A 21105-nucleotide genomic window follows, 5' to 3' on the forward strand; every position below is an offset into this window, starting at 1 on the left:
CTCGCTTGTGGCAAAAATTACACGTGGCTGACTGGAATCGACATCCCTGGGGGTTGTGTTGGTCGTCACACCGCCAGCAGCGTTGTGCCTTTTTGACCGATTTTACAACAACAGAAGGCTTGCGCACCTGGTTGCTTGTCTGGTGTACCGGCTCGGTGTTCCGGCGAATCCCTCTCTGCTGGTGACCGGCGCTCTCCGCTCGAACGGCGATGTCGTAAGCTTTGCTGAATGTGAGGTCCTTCTCAGCGAACAGGCGCTGCTGCAGTGACTCGTCACTCAGTCCGCACACAAATCTGTCGCGTAACATCACGTCCAAGGGAAGCATGGTGGTGTTAGCAGAAGAAGCTGCGTCTACCTCCTGCCCGGTAGCTGTTGTCGACAGCGTTCCAAAATTGCAGTCGGCAGCGAGCTTCTTGAGCGCGGCTACGTAGGCGCTCACAGTTTCTCCTCCCAGTTGATCTCGTCGTTGGAAGCGAGCCCGGCTGTAGACCTCGGATGGCCTTGGGTCGTAGTGCTTTTGCAGCGCTTTTACGATGTCGTCGTAAGACACTGCCGCTGGTGTGCTTGGCTGAATAAGGGCGCAGACAGTATCGTAGGTCTGCTCCCCGCACAGCGTCAGCAGGTTGGCCCTCTTCAAGGCTGGGTCTGTGATGTTGTTAGCTTCAAAGTAGAACTGAAGGCGTCCAACCCACGATGACCACGATGAGCCGTTGAACTCTGGTATCTGATTGGGAAACCCTCGCGTAGCCATGGCTTGTCAATAGCGTTGCGTAGCGCGGGTCGAATCCACTTTCTCGTCGCCACTGTCGTGTCCGGTCGCTGTGTTGAATGCAGCGAAAGACGCACACGGTACTTTAAGACTTCGTTTATTTAAAGCCGATGAGGGTGCGACCAGCGTCGACCGAGGCAGGAGCCGAACTGGCCGCCCGAAGAAAGGAGGGAGCGGAGAAGCGTCCACGGGAGGGAGTGGCTTCCCAAAACAGGAGGAGGATGCGGGGGCGCACCATGGGGGGGCATCTGGCGACAGCGTGCGACGAGGGGCAAGTGGTCGTTAGGAGGAGGATGCGAGTGGTCGTTAGGAGGAGGATGCGGGGGCGCACACACACAAAAGCAATAAGGGGACACAACACTTGTTTAGTTCAACATTATGTACAGCGCGAAAAACTAAGACAGGGGAAGAAACACGCAAACAAACAAGCGCTGTCTATCAACTGAAATTTTATTAGGAAAATTCGTGGTTATAAAGGCTCCAACCCGAGTTAGTTCCCGAGTTAACACGCTGCCAGAGGTGTGACACCCTCTGCTAACGGACGACAGTATCAGCCACTAAAGGCTTTCGCCGCAAAATTTACGCCTCCGACTATGTCGGCTCTACCTACAGTAGATGGTCCTCCCCGAGTTGTTTTCCCTTGTCCTGCGTCTTTTGAACTCGCCATTGTGATTTCACCTACCTGTGACGTCATTTCCTTGGCTGTCACATTACAGCCACAACCTAAACATGAATAAGCCTACATGGTAGTAAAGGCAGTATCAGCTGTCCTCTGCGAACTTCCTTTTAGGAACATTCCATGCGGCCCAAGACAACCTTTTTCAGCCAACTCGCACGTTTTATCGAAATGCACTTGCCTAAACTCGGGCCTCGACCAATATGCGAAGGGAGGCCACGGCATGCTCAAACTCTGCTGTAATGCACTGAAAATAAGTGGGGACTGACGCCAGCGATACTACTGCTGCCAGTCCTGCGTTCTAGCCGCCCGTGATCCTTTACAAACTGAGGCAGTTTCTACCACCGTTACTGCGAATTGTTTCAATCCTAGCGAAAATTTTATTCCAAGAATGTATTATTGTCCGTACAAATTACCGGATAGGTACCCCATTACTCTGATGCCTGTTTGAATTAGTGTAAGAGAGAGCAGCAGAAAGTTAGGCGGGGGGATGATGTTAGGAATTTGTGGGGAAACGTAGGCCGTAGCTGGCAGAGGACAGGGTTAACTGGAGAGACATGGGAGAGGCCTTTACCCTGCAGTGGGCGCAGTCAGGCTGATGATGATGAAGAGAAAGCGACATGTGCTGTTTCAAACAAGATCTCTGCGTCTTGCATCTACGAACCCCACGCCCGTTGTCCAGCCACCCACACGGAGGGACCATACAACCCCCCTCCCCATCCACCGCCATCCATGAGCTTCTGTCCATCCCTCATGCGCACCGCTGCGGTGGCTCAGTGGTTATGGCGCTTGGCTGGGGACCCGAAAGACGCGGGTTCGATCCCGGCCGCGACGACCGAATTTCGATGAAGGCGAAGTTCTCGAGGCTCGTGTACTGTGTGATCTCAGTGCACGTTAAAGAACCGCAGGTGGTCGAAATTTCCGGAGCCCTTCGCAACGGCGTTCCTCATAGCCTGAGTCGCTTTGAGACGTTAAATCCCCCCCACCCCACAAAAAAACATCGCTCATGCCATTATATCAAGCATACAACTTCCCTCTTACACGATGTGCACACGCTCGATGTCCGAAGTTCGTGCTCTCCAATCCCACACTTTCTCCCTAAGATCTCCACAATGAATTCCCTAATGTTCTCTTCTCCCTGAGACCCGCCATAGTAACCGCTAAGTGGATACCTGGCCACGCTGGAATTACAGGCAATAAGCTGGTACATCAGCTTGCCTATGATGCTCTACCCCGGCCACCTACACTCCCATAGTCAAGTCCATCCTTCGGTGAGCAATCCCTAGCTCTACAAGGAGCAAGTCACGCGACACTACTCTCATTTGTGCGAATAAATGCAGACACTTTCTTCCCACGATACGAATATCTCTCCACCGCTCACACAGTTCCATTGCAGCGACTTTCGTCGCCTATTACACCCAACGGGCATGTAACTAATGCCTGGAGAACCTGCAACGGCTCCACGACACGCCCCCCCCCCCCCCCCCCCCCGCCCGACACTTGTGCTACGTGCAGTAACGACACCTGCAAGTTCTTTTCTTTGCGAGTGTGAGGACCCTATAGAAAATCAATACATGAAAATTATTCCGAGCCATGGGGCTGACACGAGAAGTCTGAATTACGTAATGTGTTCTTTTTCGCGCATCGAAGTGTACTTCGAGCTTCAATCTGCCTCTAAAAACGGCACACGCCATTATCACAAAAAAAAAACAAACATGAATGTTGAAAAATGCAGAAGCAAGAGTTCCATGATCTTCTACCGGGTAACAGCAGAAGATATACGTACGTTAACGTGTCATCCTTAATAATTTAATTTTTATTATACAGAGTCAGCCAGCGCTAGCTTAAAATAACGTTTCTCGCGCGCAAAATGCGCAAACCATCGGCGTGTGAACATTAAAAGTAGCTTGGTGCTTCTTGTCATGTCCGTACGATAGGCAGTGGCTTTGCCATGCTTAAAGGGGTACAGGCAAAGTATTTTGGACGTCAGTTTTTATGCCTTGAAAGGAGCCTACGGAACTAGTTATCACGAAAATGAGCTCAAAACAACAGTGCGCAGCGTTAACAATTACAGACGATATGGTACCGGCAGTTTCGGTCTCTGTCCGCGAAAACGCTGACCTTGACGTCATGGTCGACCGGCAAGCATTGGTTGTTCCTGGTCTCGCCTCGTACGCGGACTACGCAGACTTCGGAGACGAAAAATAAAAAAAAAAGTTCTTCCCGTCAGATTTTGGCGGCGTGCTACTGCGTTTCTAGAAATATAACCTGAGTGTGCCAACACTGTTATTCTCATTTCTATTTTTTTTTTTAGTGTCGGGCGCTTTTCGATGAACAGATTGGTGGAACTGGTGTGGAGCCGTATAGCCCGCCATTTTTTTTTGTTCTTGTGTAGTTTTATGTTGCGGTACCTGCGTCCTTCCTCGAGGGCGAGGAGAACAGTGGTTTGAAAAAGTTTCCGGGCCAGGAGATCCGTCGTCTGCTCTTTATCTCCACCTTGGGCATGCGAGCTGCTGCCGGGTGATCAGCATCACTTTTGGTCACATGGCCTTCAGCGGTGCGGTCCATCGTGTGGATTCTGAAGGGCAACTGAAGGTGTTCGTTAATTTCATGAGTTTATAACGGCCGAATGTGTGAAACATGCAGGTAAAGCCTGTGAAATAATTTTGCGATACCATTTGAAATGGTGGCATAATCGCTGAATAAAGTGGTGTCGGTGCTCAGGCTTTTCTGCAGTCCACACCCACGGGCAGAGGCCCCGATAATGACGATACGAATGACAGCATAGCGTTTCCAGCCAAGAAACAGGTGCTTCATAACAAAGAAGCAGTGCCATCTAAGGTGAAGCTCTCCAAGCGTTGTTTGGCGGCATCGGATGACGCACAGCAGCATGCAGGTGAAAGCAGCGGGCATCTGAAATTTCGGCAGTAATGATGTCACTAAGAGTTTTCCCGCATTCTCCAACGCAGTCGAGAGAAGCCTGAACATCATCGCGATTTTAATCTAAGATTATATTACCATTTTAAATGCTAGGGCAAAAATAATTCCCATGCTTTACCTAGAAGCTTCATAGATTCGAAATCTTGAATAACCTCGAATTCTCAAAACATCATTCCAGCTTTCCTTTAAACAGGGTATATGCGCACGGATATGTAGATTCCATTCGCTCTGTCAGAGGCACTTGTAAGGGGAAACCTGGCGTGCGCGAAGGAATTCAACAGGGTACAGGAAAAGTCAGTGAAGAAATGAACACTAGGAGATCCACTGAAATTATAATTGCATGATTTTCTTTAATAATGTTTTCCAAAGAACAAAATAAGACAGTGTTCAACACATTCAGAGCGAGTAAATGACACATGTTGGAACAACAGGAAATCTTCTTCAATGGCGGCTGTGTTCACAGTTCTTAACGACGTCGTGAGACACTCGCGCCCAAACATTTTGCAACCCCATAACGATGCGACTACAAAATCGGCACCGTCTTCTCTGAATGCCTTTCCAAGGACACATAAGCATATTTTGCGCCTGATCAGCTGATAACATGCGACAAGATTCTTATGTGTGGGTTCATGGTCTAATAAAAGGTTTCTGAGTTACATTAAAGTTTCAAAAGTACTATGCGATGCTAACGATATCACTATTCGCGGAATAATGAAGATAGAGCGTAACAAAACTAATTTCAAAAATCCTGAACAATACAATGGTATGAACGTCTGTGGCTTCCGGCTTCCTTAGTGCATGATCGAAGAGAGCCAACAGCTTTGAGGGGCTCTATAAGGGATCTATAAAAGTTCTATAAGGGATCTATAAGGGATCCATACGGGTTCTATAAGGGATCCTTAAGGAGCCGCGGCTAACATTGGGCGATGCATCCGCGAACACGCTTATTGTCTACTATTCAAATAATAGCGCACCTGCTCTTCCCATATAAAAAAAAGAAATGCGATGTTCTCGTGTGCGTTCCGGAAAAAATTAATGCTGCGCCTACGGAAGGCACACGGCGCTGGTTCTCTCGGAGTGCTCAGTTCCTATGCTGTAGTACAAGAAGCGAAGCGAAGCGTCTGGTAGACGCTACACAATACACGAACAATGTTCTGCTCCCGGAAACTTTCCACAGTTTGATGCAGCACACGCTGTCCCATCGGTAAAACACTAATCATCAACATCATGCACCGAAGATCATCACGTCTGCTGGTGCTACTGAGTACAGCATATATATCACTGGCGACGATGAGCAAATGGTGGTGAAGTCCCTTGTCGATACACGTCTTCTTTCTTCACAGCTTTGTTACTATTTTAAGCGCAGTGGAGGAGGCGCTTTCTTGTGACGTCACAGTTACGGGGTGACCCGGAGGCACAGGCCATACAGCGACGGATTTGTAAACCTGTCCCTAAAGAAGTCCCGTAGATTCCTGAGTAGACGCAAGCGGCGGAAGGCGCCGCCAACGGTCAGCTCGACGCATCCGGTCCCGGCGTCGTAGTCGACGTCATAAGCGGCGATGCTGTATGGTGTGGTGAAGTGCGTTTGCCTCAGCTCGCACAGCTGGTGAAAAGGAATAAGACAGAGACGACGTGAGAAGTTGTTTCTACAACATAACGTGGGGAGAGCCATGGAGACCCCATTTGACTGTTCTTATAGATCGAAACAATGATATTAAACATCAAGCATTATGTACACAAAATTGTAGGGGCTAACGAAGAGGGTTCAGCTTAAGTTAAGAATAACGCAGCGAGCTATGGAAAGGAATATTATAGGTGTAACGTTAAGAGATCGGAAGCGGGCGGAGTGGGTGAGGGAAGAAACGTGGGTTAATGACATCTTAGTTGAAATCAAGAGGAAGAATTGGGATTTGGCAGGGCATGTAATGCTAAGGCAAGATAACCGCTGTGGATTCCAAGAGAAGGCAAACGTAGCAGGGGGCGGGAGAAAGTTAGGTGGGCGGAATAGATTAAGAAGTTTGCGGGGATACGGTAGCCGCAGCTGGCAAACGACAGGGTTAATTGGAGAGGCAATGGAGGCCTTTGCCCTGCTGTGGGCGTAGTCAGGCTGATGACAATGATGATGAATGATCGATTCGTGAGACATTAATCAGCATGGGCCACTACGTGGAATTCGCGAACGCCGGGTAGGGCGTCGTAATTCAACTTATTGCCAAATGTTTGGGGGGTCCCACAAAGTGGATTAGATTTATAATAAGGAATTACTCACTGGCATCCACCCAAGCGCAGCCTTACGGCTACAAAGGAAAGCTATACAGCTTCCACAGACACTTCGTAGTTAACAAAAAATTCGTCTTGGTCCGGGGTTCGAACCTGGCACCACAGCTTCACCGGAGCAGTCATTCTACTAAGTGAGCTAACCGGGACGGCAAGCATGTGGTAGCGCGAGAGTGAACTGATTAATAACTCGAAGAATGGGGTTGGTTAGATGATTAGGGGAATCCCCCAAGGTGGAGCTGATTTGTAATAGAGAGGTAATTACTCATTGTTATCCATCCTAGCGCAGCCATATGGCAGAAAGTATAGAGGAGGCGCTGCATACGGCTACAAAAGATGGATGGCTACAAAGATAGCCGTATGGCTGCGATGCCAAGAAGTAATTACTTCCTTATTACAATTTAATTTATTCTTGACGTACTTTTTGTTTCAGTTTCATTAGCCAGAGAGTGGCCATGATGTCACTGGTAGGGTTGAGCGAGAGTAAGGCACTGTTGAGATCGAACCAGCCAGCACACCTGTTTCCACTGTACATGGCTGCGAGCAACTTCAGTGTGATTACTTTCGGGCCTGCCGCCATGGACCGCCCGGAGAGGACCCAGGTGACAGCTGATTCCACTTACGGAGTTTGGCCGGTCGGAGTGCAGGACTAAAATGAAGGGGCTGAGTTTAAGCAAAACCAGGCCCCCTTTCCGAAGTGCCTGCACGTGTAGAACGCCGCCGCCGCCTCGGGGAGACGAACGTTATCTTCCCCATTTGCCGTGACCGTGCGGGGGAACAAAGGGCCTCGTTCCCTGTGGCTCTATGGCGTGCCAAGCACCGCGACAAGCCGGCGGGCATCATCTCCGACCCTCGCGAACTTCTCCAAGCACGAGGAACCACATTCGGCCTTTTCGTGACCTCGCGTTCCGGCCTCGAGCGGCGAGTGTCATTTGATGAACTACAGATGTCGGTGACCCGCGGGAACCTTTGGCTGGCCGGAAACCACCACCTACCGCAGTCGACGCTGCCTCGACGGAAACCTTCTTTCCCTCAGACTCCACATGTGACGGGGGCTTGACCCTAAGTGCGGTGTTGTGTTTGTGCGCCCAAGTGAAAGCTCTAGGCCCCTCCCACTCCGGCGTGGGCGTCCTCAACCTAGGGACTTTAGGGAACAAGAAGGGTATAAAAGTCGACAACGAATCCGGCAGGAGAGCCTCACTTGAGCCTCACTTCAGCTTCACTTCAGTCTCAATTCTAACCACCATGTTGTAAAAATGTAAATAAACCTATTCTCCTTTCGCCACCTACGAACCTTTTCGCTCAGCGGCACTCCTGTCCTGAACCCTCAACTCCAACAGCACCTAATGCAAGCTACAAAATATTGTCCTTCCAGGAGTCTCACATGATGCATGTTTTTGAAAAGGACACTGCTGTCTGTTTTATTACTGTTATAGTATTGTAAGTGGGCGAGCTTGGAAGCGCATGCCGAAACGGGTCATCGACGTGCCCTGAGGAGGGCGCGGGAAGGGGCGCTCGTAAAGCGACAGTACACGTTGCTGGCGGGAGTCAAACTGGCTCCTCTCCTTGAAAAGCGAGGGAGCGTTTATTTCCCTTTCCCTTCTTCCCCGTGCAGCTGGGCGCCGCGGAGACGGCGCCTGCGGTGTACTTCGCGTCCGCTGACTTGGGGAATCATCACACTCCTCCCTTTGTTATGAAGCCTGCTGCACGGCACTGGTGTCGAGCGGCGCTTGTTTACGCCTCTATAGTCCGTAGTAGATAACAGGCTTCCGGACCCGGGAAGACCGACGAAGCTGGGGGTGCAAAGGAGCCGCACTTGACTGCTGTTGCGGCGCCGAGGCTGTTGTATACGGCTCGGTGCTTAATGAGCAGCGAGGTGGGCACAACTGTTCCGTGTCCGTTGTCGCTGCCAGTGCAGGAAGAGGCTCCTCGTCGTCGGAGAGAACGCCGGGGGTCCTTCGCGGTCGCACATGGTCCGCGTGCCTGTTCCACAGCGTTCCGTCTTCGAGCTGTATTTGAAGCGACGAAGAACTTGTGGGATGGCGAACCGTTCCGGCAATCCAAGCTGGGCCTGGTCGGAAGTTTCGAACAAAGACGGGCTCGCCGGACGAAGGCAAAGAGCTTTTGCGTGCGTTGCTGTCGCAGCGCATCTTTTGCTTCAACTGCTTGAAGTCCACATGCGCCCTTAGGCCGGGGTGCACTCGTTGAATGGGTGTTTGCAGTTGCCTGCCCATAAGGAGCTCAGCGGGAGGGGACCCGGTAAACGCGTGCGGCGTTGTTCTGTAGGAAAGCAGGATCCTGTCGATGTTTGTTTGGAAATCTCTAGGCGCTGCCTTCTTGAGCTTCCCCTTAATTGTCTGCACGACGCGTTCCGCTGCTCCGTTCGATGCCGGGTGGTATGGCGGGATGAGAATACGCCGTATGCCGTTCTTGCTCAAGAAGTCAGCGTACTTCTCGCTGGTGAATGCGGTGCCGTTGTCGGAGACAATGATATCTGGAATGCCATGTGTGGAAAATATGCTTCGCAAGCATCGAATTGTGGCGTCCGCTGATGGTGCATGAACGGTAACCACCTCTACCCATTTAGAGTAGGCATCGACTAGGACGAAAAAGTAGTGTCCTTGAATTGGACCACCAAAGTCGACATGCAGTCTAGACCATGGTTTCTTCGGAAACGGCCACGGATTAGACTGTGATTTCCTTCCCATTCTCTGGTGTTCTTGGCCTTTGAATGTGCCTAGTCCCTCTGAAAATACTTCTTTGTAGCAAGTCAGCAGCTCGTCAATGCTTGTAAGTGAGTCAACGGATCTGACGTCATTGAGGTTGAGCTGCAGCGCACTGATCCAGTTTCGTCCGAGAAGAGTTGGACACTGGTCCGGAGCTACAAACAAAGGCAGTGTTGCCTCTCTTCGCCCGAACTGGACCGGAACGGTAACCTTGCCCTTAACGGGTGTCAGTCTTCCGCAATAACTCTTCAGAATCACGTCCGATGGATCTACTGAAAGCTCGGGAAACCGCTGTTGGAATGCGGTCTCCCCCATTACGGAGACACTGGCCCCCGTGTCCAGCTCCATTCTAAGAGGTCTCCCTGCGACTTGTAAAACTGCGACAAACGGAGGAATTGTTTGGTCGCTTTTCATCTGCCACGTCTCGTAGACCTGTGACTGGATTTCAGGAAGATTCCCGCTCTCTGCAAGGCTGTGAACTGGCTTCTTTTGTTGCCTCTGCGTATTGTACTTTATTGACACGTTCTTTTGCTTCGTGTCGGTAGCCCTTGAGCGGCATACTCTGGCCAGATGCCCGATCTTGCTGCATGCGTTGCACCGGGATTTGGCGTGCTGGCATACTGTTGCGTAGTGCGGCTCTCCACAGCGATAACAACTTATCGTCCGTTTCATTCGCGCTCGCATCACACTGTGAACTGGCTGAGCTTCGGCCATACACTGAGCTTGCATCAACATGCTTGAGTCTTTTTTCGCCGTCTCGATTGCATCTAGGACCTTGACTGTAGACTCGAACGTCAGGTTTGGCTCTTCAAGCATGCGCCGTTGCATTGGCGCGTCATTAATGCCGCAAACGAGTCTGTCCCGCAGCATGTCAGAAAGGAAGGCGCCGTACTCACAGTTTGCTGAAAGCTTTTTCAGTGATGCTATGTAGTCTGACAGATTCATCCGGTTGACGAGAGCGACTGTTGAATCTGAAGCGGCAGACCACCACGGAAGGCTTAGGAATGTAGTGGCCCGACAACACGGTGAATATCTCATCGATGGAGACTTGATCTGGAGTCTTAGGCGTCAGCAGGCTCCGTAGTAAGGTGTAGGTGCTGGACCCGCAGCAAGTCAGGAACACGGACTTTTTCTTCTCCTCTGGAACACTGTTGGCGTCGAAGAAGAGCTTGACTCGCTCCAAGTACTCTGTCCAGGCTCCTCCTTCCCCGTGGAATGGCTCCAATGCTCCTTAAGTCGGCATGGTTGCAGATGATGCGATGCCGGAAAACTTTTACCTCGTCGCCAGAATTGTTATAGTATTGTAAGTGGGCGAGCTTGGAAGCGCATGCCGAAACGGGTCACCGACGTGCCCTGAGGAGGGCGCGGGAAGGGGCGCCCGTAAAGCGACAGTACACGTTGCTGGCGGGAGTCAAACTGGCTCCTCTCCTTGAAAAGCGAGGGAGCGTTTATTTCCCTTTCCCTTCTTCCCCGTGCAGCTGGGCGCCGCGGAGACGGCGCCTGCGGTGTACTTCGCGTCCGCTGACTTGGGGAATCGTCACAATTACATACCGAGTTGTGGAAGGGCTCTATGTATTAGTTATTCTGCTATTATATTTGTTCATTTTTATCCGACTCAATTGGTTAAGAAAGCCACAAAATTTAATTTTCGGGAGTGGTACCAAGGAAGAGCCGGCGAGAACCAGCACTACTTGACACCAAAAGTTCATGATGTAAAAAAGTTGCGAGGACATTTTGGCAACTAAAGTGCTGAAAGGCGAAAGCCGAGAGCACTATGCCTGACGACTTCCGGTGGTTGTGACGTCACACAGTTCCCCGTGGCTATATCGACGTCCACGCTATTTCGATGCATTTTCGATATTTTTACCTATAATTAACTAATTAATCTACAGTCATCAAACTTGGTTTCTAGGTTCATTTTTTCCTCCTCTACCCGAAACAGCCATTGGTTTTCTTCTGTCTCTTTTTAGTTCGAGTTAAACGCGTGTGACACGCTTTGTTAAAGGACGGCAGTATGGGCCATTAAAGGCTTCCGCCTTAAAAATGCCACCGCAACACTTGATATTTCGAGTGTCGCTTTCGCTGTTTTCTCGGCCAATTTTTGTTTACGAATTATCTGTTAGGCACAAAGCACAAATGAAGGGCCCAAAATATTGCATTATAAAGCCAGCACCAAAAGGTCTGGTAAAGCTGGTCGCCAATCTATTCGAATTATGATTCTACGACAGTTAAGGAAGAGAGAGGGTGGCGTTCGTCTCTGTCGTGTTCCCAAAAGACTCTCCCGTCCTCCCCGCTCGAGTGGACCTCATGCGAGTTCTCAGCCTATGCTTGCTTATCCGTCGCCGCCGCTCTCACTTTTTCTACGAGGCTCATCTGGGTCTCCAGCACCAGGGTGCGCTCCAGCTGCTTGTCGTAGGAGACCCCGATCTTCGGGCCCAGGTAGTAGGCGTAGTTCCTCTTGATGGCCGCTGTCGCCGAAGTCGTCATACAAACCTACGGTGCCACGAACAGAAGATTAATAAACTGGATATAAATCCGGCAAGAACTACTTCAAAGTAGTATGCAGCAAGAACAGAATGTGGACAGAAGCGAAGTAGTGTGTGTGTGTTGTGTGTGTGTTGTGTGTGAGTTGTGTGGGTGTGGGTGTGTTTTGTGTGCGTTGGGTGTGTGAGTTGGTGTGCGTTGTGTGTGTTTGTTGTGTGTGTGTTGTGTGCGTGTGTTGTGTTTGCGTGTGTGTGTGTGTGTGCGCGCGTGCGCGTCTCTTCCCTAGCAACCTCTCGCGATCAACCATTAATGTAACTGCCACCTGCCAGGGCGGTTAGTTTACTCACAATCCGGTGGGTAGGCTGTGACAACTCCACAAAGTCACGTGACCCAGGTAGCTCACCTATAGGTTGCTTCTCCGGGGGTGGCTGCCGGGGCCACCCAACGCCACCCTATTTATTACTCACAACGCCGACACCAAATTTTCTGCGTAACGGGGCCTTTGACGTACTCTCGTTAAAACAATTATGCGCGTTTCGGCACCTTGGTGTTGAAAACATGGGAGAAATGCTGCACTTTTAAGTTCCACTTTCATTTAGCGGCCTTCATGGTGCCGGTTAGGATCACGTGATCTGTAAAGATCGCTCTTGCCTGACAAGTACCAGAGCACCGGCAGGCCATCAGAAGGCGTAACTGTAATGGCTGCCGCCATGGTTAGCAAGACTGTGCGTGCAGTGTGCAAAGAAGCATACGGATAAGCGATTTCGCTCCGTAGTACGTATTTAAGCTCTGTTTCAATCGCGTTACTCACGGTGGTGGGCGACACGTCCTGGTCACCCGGGAAGGTCGTGCAGTTCTCGTAGATTTCGTACTTTCCGATGTCTGGAAAATGAGGGTCCGGATTCTTGGGCTTGTACCAACGGGCCTTGAGCGTAATGGACACACTCCCCGAACAGCGAAGCTTGTCGGTGACCAAGCTCTTGAGCTGCTCGATCGACTGACTCTGGCGACGGGGATGAGCGTGGAAGAAAGCAGGGGGTAAGTGTCAGACGCTTGCTACACTCTCAACGCGAACACGCCTGTTTGGGAATAAACAGGAGAGTAAGTTGTCTTCTAGCGCACTTCCTCTTAAAAAAGGGAGTGGGTTAGAAGAGAGCTTACTCCCGTTTTTACTCCTTCCCGTTTAGACTGTACATCTCCTCCTGTTGCGATAATGACAACCCTTGATGCGAAGCGAATGAAATTATTTTTGATGAAGTGATCAGTAATGTAAGCTCCTTCAAGTTCTGACTCCTTGTAGTAGGACTGTGCCCACGGAGATGAGTCGTTGGTACACGCATCAAGCAGTGCTCGTTCACTGAGAAGAATGCAAGTCAACCTCGTAATTTTTTTTTACAGTAGCTACAAGAGAACTTTGAACGGATATACCTGACGGTTCTGGACAAAGGCGTTTTTGAGCTGGAAACAATTAATGAACTCATTTTTTTTTTTCATATAACTTAAAACTTTAGTATACATTCACTATATCCGCAGACCACCCGACGGCAGTGTTGCATTTTCCTTTGCTATCAACGTTTCTGCTACCATCAAATACGTTTCCCATTCTTTTTCTACGGCGGTCGTAACTGCTCGATGCGATCGATAGAAACATATTAACACAGATTGTCTTAACTGCTCGACACGATCGATGAAAATACGTTAACAGAAAGATTTTGTTACACATCACAAGAATGGGCCATTACCTTAAATACTTCCATAACAGTATCTCACAAATTTTCAATATTAAGAATTTTTGTATGAGAATGTTACAGATGACTTTTAGTTCTGGGATGCCTGCCAAAACGATGAAGTCCTTGTAGAGGGATCAGAGGATCGGGGTGTAGTTGTGAACTACCAGTAAGCCGTCACTGGTGGTGCCTTCTTCATTCGAATGAACGTAAAAAAAACTCGCAGATTTATTAAAATCATGATGGCTGCATGAGTGCTTTCTCTTAATTGTGATTTTTTTATAGGGCACTTTTTATTCACTTGTCAATACAACAGTGCGGCGAGAGAAATTTGGAGCTGTAGAGGCATTAGGTTTAGCTTTGGCAGTATAACCTTCTGGGGCGCCTTTTGAGTCTCTGTTTGCAACAACTTTGACTGTGCTTTCCCAAAAACGTTAAAAAGGTCGTTTCTGAAATAACTCAAGGAACAGATATACGTCTGTAAGCCCTAATTAATAATTACTCGTATTTTGTAGTATGTATCGTTCGTGGTACATCGGTGCTTGCAGGGCTGAGACAACTTTTTAGGGACCGAGTTTTCAATCTACCGAGGGGGGGGAGGGGTGCAATTGTCACTTCATTTTTTTTAATCGTTGCTCTCTCTCTCTCTTTCGATCTCTCCCCCTCTGCGCATGTTCTTTGGCAAGAGATATACAAAGCTGGAGAGGCTATACCGGGTGTTTCAGCGAACACTTTCAAAAATTCCCGAAAATATTGGGTTCAGTATAGCAAAAAATAGGTGTAGGATCACACTCTCTGCCCCAGCGGACACAATATGCTGCAAAATCCCCCTAGTTAACAAGGAATTAGCGAAAACCGACTAATTAACTTTTTAATTATCGTAGCTGGGTAGTTAGTCGCAAATGGGGGTTTGATGCCGTGAACAAGACGACGTCATAGCAGTTTTTTGAAACGAAAAAAAAAACAATTTCTAGAGCCGTGCAGCGCGAAGAAATCCGACGCTGTTTCCCGCACGCGACCGAAACTGAGCGCACGAGGAGCGACGGAAGTATGGCGTAAGCGACGCATCCGCTGGTGACTTGTCGAAATGAATGCAGCGCCCAATTCGAAATGACCGTGCTAATTTCCCTCGCTAGATAACCTCGGCGCTCAGCTTAGACCGCGGCCGGCGTTATCGACTGCATCGTCGCTCGGAGTAAGAAAATAAGAAAATATGGTCACCGTCTGCTACGGGAACGTCGATTTTTAAAGCCCTGATGGGCGCATCTGCAGGCTTTTGTGTGTGTGTGTGTGTGTGTGTGTGTGTGCGTGCGCGCGTGCGTGTGTGCGTGTGTGCGTGTGTGCGTGTGCGTGTGCGTGTGTGTGTGTGTGTGTGTGTGTGTGTGTGTGTGTGTGTGTGTGTGTGTGTGTGTGTGTGTGTGTGTGTGTGTGTGATCTCGAGCGCGAGCGTGCGTGCGTGCGTGCGCGCCGCTTCTGGTATGGCTGCCCGACCGGCTCGTTTTTGTGCGTCATCGTGAATTCCCTTACTGGTACGTTGATAATCTGCTTTCTTATAATCGCTGCGCATCAAGAACCACGTCCGAAAAAGAAATGCTTTGTCAGCGTGGCAAGGAGAGCTTGCGCGGCAGTGGCTGTATGCTGTCTGGGAGTTGTTCTTGCTGTTGTGGTAGCGTGTGTCGGGTACCGTCTCCCGATAGAGCGCAGTCGTTTGCATTTCAGGTGCTTGTCTTGGAGGTTCGCGTGTGACATGGCCATTGCAGTGCCAGTGTTTCCAATCACTTGAATGCGTGGAAGTGCCGCCTAGGATTAAAACGTCACGCCGCATTGCGTGAATTCTGGGAATGGCCGCGCCAGCGCAACCCCAATACTCCGCTGCCGAGAAGGTGGATATTGTGATCGCTTATGTGAGCGCGCAAATGGACGCGGAGCTCACATCTAGACTGTATGCTGCCCAACATATGGTCGTCGTGTGCCGACTCGTCCCAAGTTCGTATCGATATTTAATCGATTTAAGTCTACTGGACCAGTTCATGTTCAGAAAAGGAAGAGACCAGAGAGCGCAACCGACGATTTTGACATCGATGTACTCGCGTACGTTTCTGTCAGGCCAGAAGCAAGTCTCAGGGAAATTGCCAACGCGTACGGAGCCAGCCCGGCATCAGTTCGGGGGTCACTAGAAAAGATTCCCCGAGAGATACTCATTTCTGCTGTGAATCCCCTCGAAGACCGTGTGCAAAATCTACCGTGCATTCTGCAGTGCATCGCAATGGCCGGCAAGGATTTCGAACTCGTGATGTGAAAACGGCTTCTTTTCATCCCATGTACTAGTTCTTTCCTGGAGTGTCCAAGCGGGGATGCAAACAACTAAATCCATAAAAGGTACAAATTTCCTTCATTGCTGTTTGCTATACACCTAGAAAGTGCTAAACATCTGCGGACAAGGTTTCCTAATTAAGTACTAGCACTTCTTACAGCACGGGACGTGTCTGATCCAGCACACGGCAACCGTATTGAGCAATCCTGTACGGATCACTTTAGTGCTAAAATTGCAATGCTTTCAGTTAGAATCTTTTCGCCTACGAAGTCATTCTCATTTATTGTAGCAGTCAAGCCGATAGTGCATAAAAAAATAGACGCTTGATAGAAATAATGCAAGGTATGTCGGTATACCGGCACTATCTAAAGTTAAAACAGTAATCTTCGCACTATCAGAGAAGAGTACCTTTGTCCCTTTCACGAAGCTAGTGACAAAAATAAGAAAAAAAGAAAAAAAAAACACTTCCCGGAGTTAACCAGACACACAGAATGCCAGGTGTGCTTATCAAAGTGTTCCCAAAATCGATGTTCCCGTAACTGACGATGATTATAATTTTCCTTACTCCGACCGACGAAGCAGTCGATAACGCCGGTCGCGGTCTAAGCTGAGCGCCAAGGTTCTCTAGCAAGGAAAGTTAGCTGCAGGGCTCTGGAAACCGAGTTTTTCTTCGTTTCAAAAACTGGTATGGCATCGTCTTGTTCAGGGCATCAAACTCCCAGATACGACAATTAAAAAGTTTAGAGGTTTTTTGTTAATTACCAGGATAATTAGAGATTTTTCAGCACATTGTGTACGCCGGGGCAAAGAGTGTGATCCTACACCTATTTTGGTCCTTTATTGAACTCAATATTTTCAGGAATCTTTGAAAGTGTTCGCTTAAACACCCGGCATATGTAAACAATCAGTTTTATTTGTCACCGGTCAAGCGAATATGATAAAAAGAATGACCACGTGGTTCTTACCATACTAAATAAATAAATGAACAAAACAAACCAAAATTACATAGAATTTTAGTAGACATTCTTAACGTCTTTTGTCGAATTGACAGAAAACACTAGGCAACGCAAACATTTCTAGAACAAGATAACAATTCAAAAATTCCAAACTGATTACAAACTATTCATTTCTAAGAGCCGCTGGGCAATACAAACATTTGCACAAAAAGCTAACAATTAAAAAATTAAAATGGATTGAAACTCTTAGTGTCTAAGAAGCACTAGAAAGCACACTTCCCCGGTGATCTAAGAATTCAATTCGAGGATGGATTGTAAACTATTCGTCTTTCAAAAATGTCAATGAACTACAAAACTCGATGCAAAGCAAAAAGACACACGAATGAAAGAGTAAGGTTGAAATTACGAAGGGGAGCAGCAAACGTGATTCAGGCTTTCTGATCCATCCGTAAAGAAACTCCTGCAATCCTTATATAGCGATGTCCATGAATTCCTGCTGGATAATATTTGTAGTGACAACCGTCTTATTTTTTTCTATACAAGGTTGCGTGCTATGCCGACCTCGTCCCCTTGAGTAAGCATTTGCTGATGCTTCACGAACAGGGAAAGAGATAGCAAAAGCTAGTGCTCCCTTACAAAAAAGGTCTTAGACGGTCTATAGAGTTTCTATAGACTTCTTCCTATAAAGTATACAGACTGTCTATAGACAAATCCTAGAGAACTGTCTATAGGAAATACAAATGCCATAGACAGTCTATAGATTTATGGCCATACACTTTTAGTAGACTTTTTCTATAGACAAATCCTAGAGAACTGTCTATAGGAAATACAAATGCCATAGACAGTCTATAGATTTATGGCCATACACTTTTAGTAGACTTTTTCTATAGACAGTCTATAGACTATGAATAGACAAAAAGCAGTATCTGTAGGAAGTCAATGGAGTCAATAGGAAGTCTATTGACTGTCTATAGATATTGCTTTTCGTCTATTCATAGTCCTAGAGAACTGTCTATAGGCAATACAAATGCCATAGACAATCTATAGATTTATGGCCATACACTTTTAGTAGACTTTTTCTGTAGACAGTCTATAGACTATGAATAGACAAAAAGCAATATCTATAGGAAGTCAATAGAGTCAATAAGAAATTTATTCACTGCCTATAGACCATTTTATAAGGGCTGTGAGGCGCTCTTCATCAGCGTCATCATCACCAGCCCGACCATGTCCACTGCAAGACAAAGGCCACTCCCAAACCTCTCCAGTCAATCCTCTCCTGGGCCAGCTGCGGCCACCCTATCCCCGAAAACTTCTAAAGCTCTTCCGCCCTCCTAACTTTCTGTCGCCCATGCTATGCTTGCCTTCTCTTGGTATCCAGTCCGTTACCCTTAAAGGGCAACTGCATAGGTTTTAGAAATCGATGAGCTTAAAATTGTCGAATGTGTGAAACATGCAGGTAAAGCATGCGAAGTCCTTTCGGGCTAGCATTTGAAATGGTGGCGTAATCGCCGATTAAAATCGCGAAGACCTTCAAGCTTCTCCGTAGCGCACAACGCCAAGTAGGGGCCACATGATAACGTGATCGAAGGTATCGGCATATTTCCAATGCATAAATGCCTGCTTTGAAGGAAAAAAAAAACAACGCCACAGGAGCCAAAGCCCGCCGAGCGTTGTTTGGCAGCGTCTAACAAGGATCGGCAAGGTGTGGCTGATGGCTGCGGTAATTTGAAATTATACCTTCCGTGACGTCACACTGAACTTCCCCGCACTTGTCCGGTGCTTCGAGGAGAAGCGCAAAATTCAATCGTCGATTACGTCACCATTCTAAATGCTAGGGCAAAAACGCTTGGCGTGCCTCACTTACAGCCTATATAGACGTCATTCCTTGAATATCGCGAAAATCTCAAAAAAGTGATGCAGTTGCCCTTTAAGGACACCGGCAGTTATCTAGCCTTCGCATTACACGCCCTGCCCAAGCCCATTACGTCTTGATTTCGACTAGGATGTCATTAACCTGCGCTTGTTCCGTGCCCATTCTGCCCTCGTCCTGACCTGTAACGTTGCATCTACCGTTGTTCTTTCCACTGCTCGCTGCATTGTCCCGAACTTAAGCTGAACAGTTTTCGTTTTGCCTCTCCGTTTTTACGCCTTATGTGAGTACCCGTAAAATACACTTACGGATATATTGTCATAGTGAAATCCCGCAATATTTTTTGAAAAAAAAAAAATGCGTTTAACAAGCTCTTTCCGATTTAAAAATTGCGAAGACACTTTGGCAACTAAAGTGTTGAGACGCGAAAGCCGAGGGCAGTGTGCCCTGACGACTTCCGGTGGATGTGACGTCACACCGTTCCCGTGGCTACATCGATACCCAAATTATACATCTTTCGGGGATCTTGAGTGTTAATTACGCGTGATTACCCATTTTTCTATTTAATTTGACACAAATCCGGCGTTTTTCCGACCATTCTGAGGAGAATTTTCACTATGCCGTGAAGACTTCCGGAGGATTCGACGTCACACCGTTGCCGTGGCTATATCGACGTCCGCGCTATTTCGACGCAATTTCGACATTTCTGCCTATAATTAACTAATTAACCTACGGTCATAAAACTTGGCTTATGGGTTCATTTTTTAATCAATCTGAAGCAACCATTGCTTTTTAGTCTTTTGTTCCCGAGTTAAACGTGTGTGACACGCTTTGTTAACGGACGACAGTATTAACCCTTAAAGGCTTTCGCCTTAAAAACGCTCTTGTCTGGAATCAGTAACACGTTCTGCTGGGCGAGTTGGTTCATCTTGGTAATGTAAAAGCTTTTAGCGCAAAACGACTAAGAAAGGACGGGGACAGAACACAGACACAAAGGAGCGCTTACACAAAGGAATCGTTTGGTACGCAGCGCAGGGTCAAAAAGCAAGGCCGGTTTAATTAAGCGGCAAGAGCGCGCTCACCATTGTATGAGCGTAGTGCAGATTGGGGGCGTAGTTCGGAATAGACAGCGGCAATATCTGGCAGTCTGGTCTGTCCTTGTCATCGAAGGTGACGTGAGACACGGACACCAGCAAGTGCGGCAAGTATACGGACCTGCGAAGAAGGCGATGCGCACACTTCATGCACCATCCCAAGGAGGACTCCTCCTCTCTTAATACGTGGGTTAAGTTGAGCCTCTTATAATGAAGTTGAAGATTTGGTTTGGCTTCGTTTGGTTTGGTTTATGGGGTTTAACGTCCCAAAGAGACTAAGACTATGAGAGATGCCGTAGTGGAGGGCTCCGGAATAAATTTCGACCACCTGCGGTTATTGAACGTGCACTGACATCGCACAGTCCCCGGGCCTCTAGTTCGACCACTGCGGCCAGTATCGAACCCGCGTCTTTTGAGTCAGCAGCCGAGCACCATAACCACTCCATAACCACTGAGCAGCCGCCGTGGTGACTCAGTGGTTATGGTGCTGCTGACCCGAAAGACGCGGGTTCGATCCCGGCCGCGGCGGTTGAATTTCGATGGAGGCGAAATTCTAGAGGCCCGTGTACTGTGCTACGTCAGTGCACGTTAAAGAACCCCAGGTGGTCGCAATTTCCGGAGCCCTTCACTACAGCGTCTCTCATAGCCTGAGTCGCTTTAGGACGTTAAACCCCATAAAAACCTAAAAACCGAAATCTTTTGCTGAAACATTTGTTCTCACAGGGTATTGAGTTTGGTAAAGTGACTGCTTATTGGTCCCAAAGTATATACAAAAGATCATAAGTGTTCAGACGAGAGTCCCATAGTCAAATACTGTACCGGGACCCTAGATAGATCAATAATTCAAGAAATAAATACAACGTAATTAGCGGATAATTATAAAATATAGAAAATAACAAATCAATACTTCACCACAAAATCAGTGTCTAAAAACACAATAATGCAGGTAATGTACGCACACAAAAAGAGAATAAAACATCAGCATTCCAACAAAAATACCTTGAGCTTATTATTGAATGCAGGGAAGGAAGTTGACGTTTTTAGAGTGGGTGGGCGGCAATGTATTCCAAAATTAAATTGCTTGAAAAGACGACGTCGTTTTATCATAATTGGTATGGACTTTGGGGAGCAGAAAATTGTTTCTTGCTGCAAATCTGGTAGGGTTGTGATAGATCAGCAGGATGGGGTCTACAGACTGAAAATGTAGGATGCCATGTAGTAACCCAAATAACATGACTCCAAGGCGATACTGGAAAAGCTCGTGGACTG

General features: G+C 48.1%; 1 protein-coding gene across 1 annotated transcript; it reads right to left on the reverse strand.

The window, feature by feature from the left end:
• Positions 1 to 5587: 5587 nt before the first annotated feature.
• LOC149348850 (uncharacterized) lies at positions 5588 to 19949 on the reverse strand. Its single transcript, XM_089585928.1, has 4 exons — positions 19825 to 19949; positions 12684 to 12875; positions 11744 to 11881; positions 5588 to 5988 (listed from the first exon to the last, which is right to left on the reverse strand). The coding sequence occupies exons 1-4, from the start codon at positions 19825 to 19827 to the stop codon at positions 5782 to 5784; spliced, it is 540 nt and encodes a 179-aa protein (XP_089442054.1). The 5' UTR covers positions 19828 to 19949; the 3' UTR covers positions 5588 to 5781.
• Positions 19950 to 21105: the final 1156 nt, after the last annotated feature.

This window comes from Amblyomma mixtum, chromosome 4 (assembly GCF_055824585.1).
Source record: "Amblyomma mixtum isolate Tamu chromosome 4, ASM5582458v1, whole genome shotgun sequence".
Taxonomy (NCBI): domain Eukaryota; kingdom Metazoa; phylum Arthropoda; class Arachnida; order Ixodida; family Ixodidae; genus Amblyomma; species Amblyomma mixtum.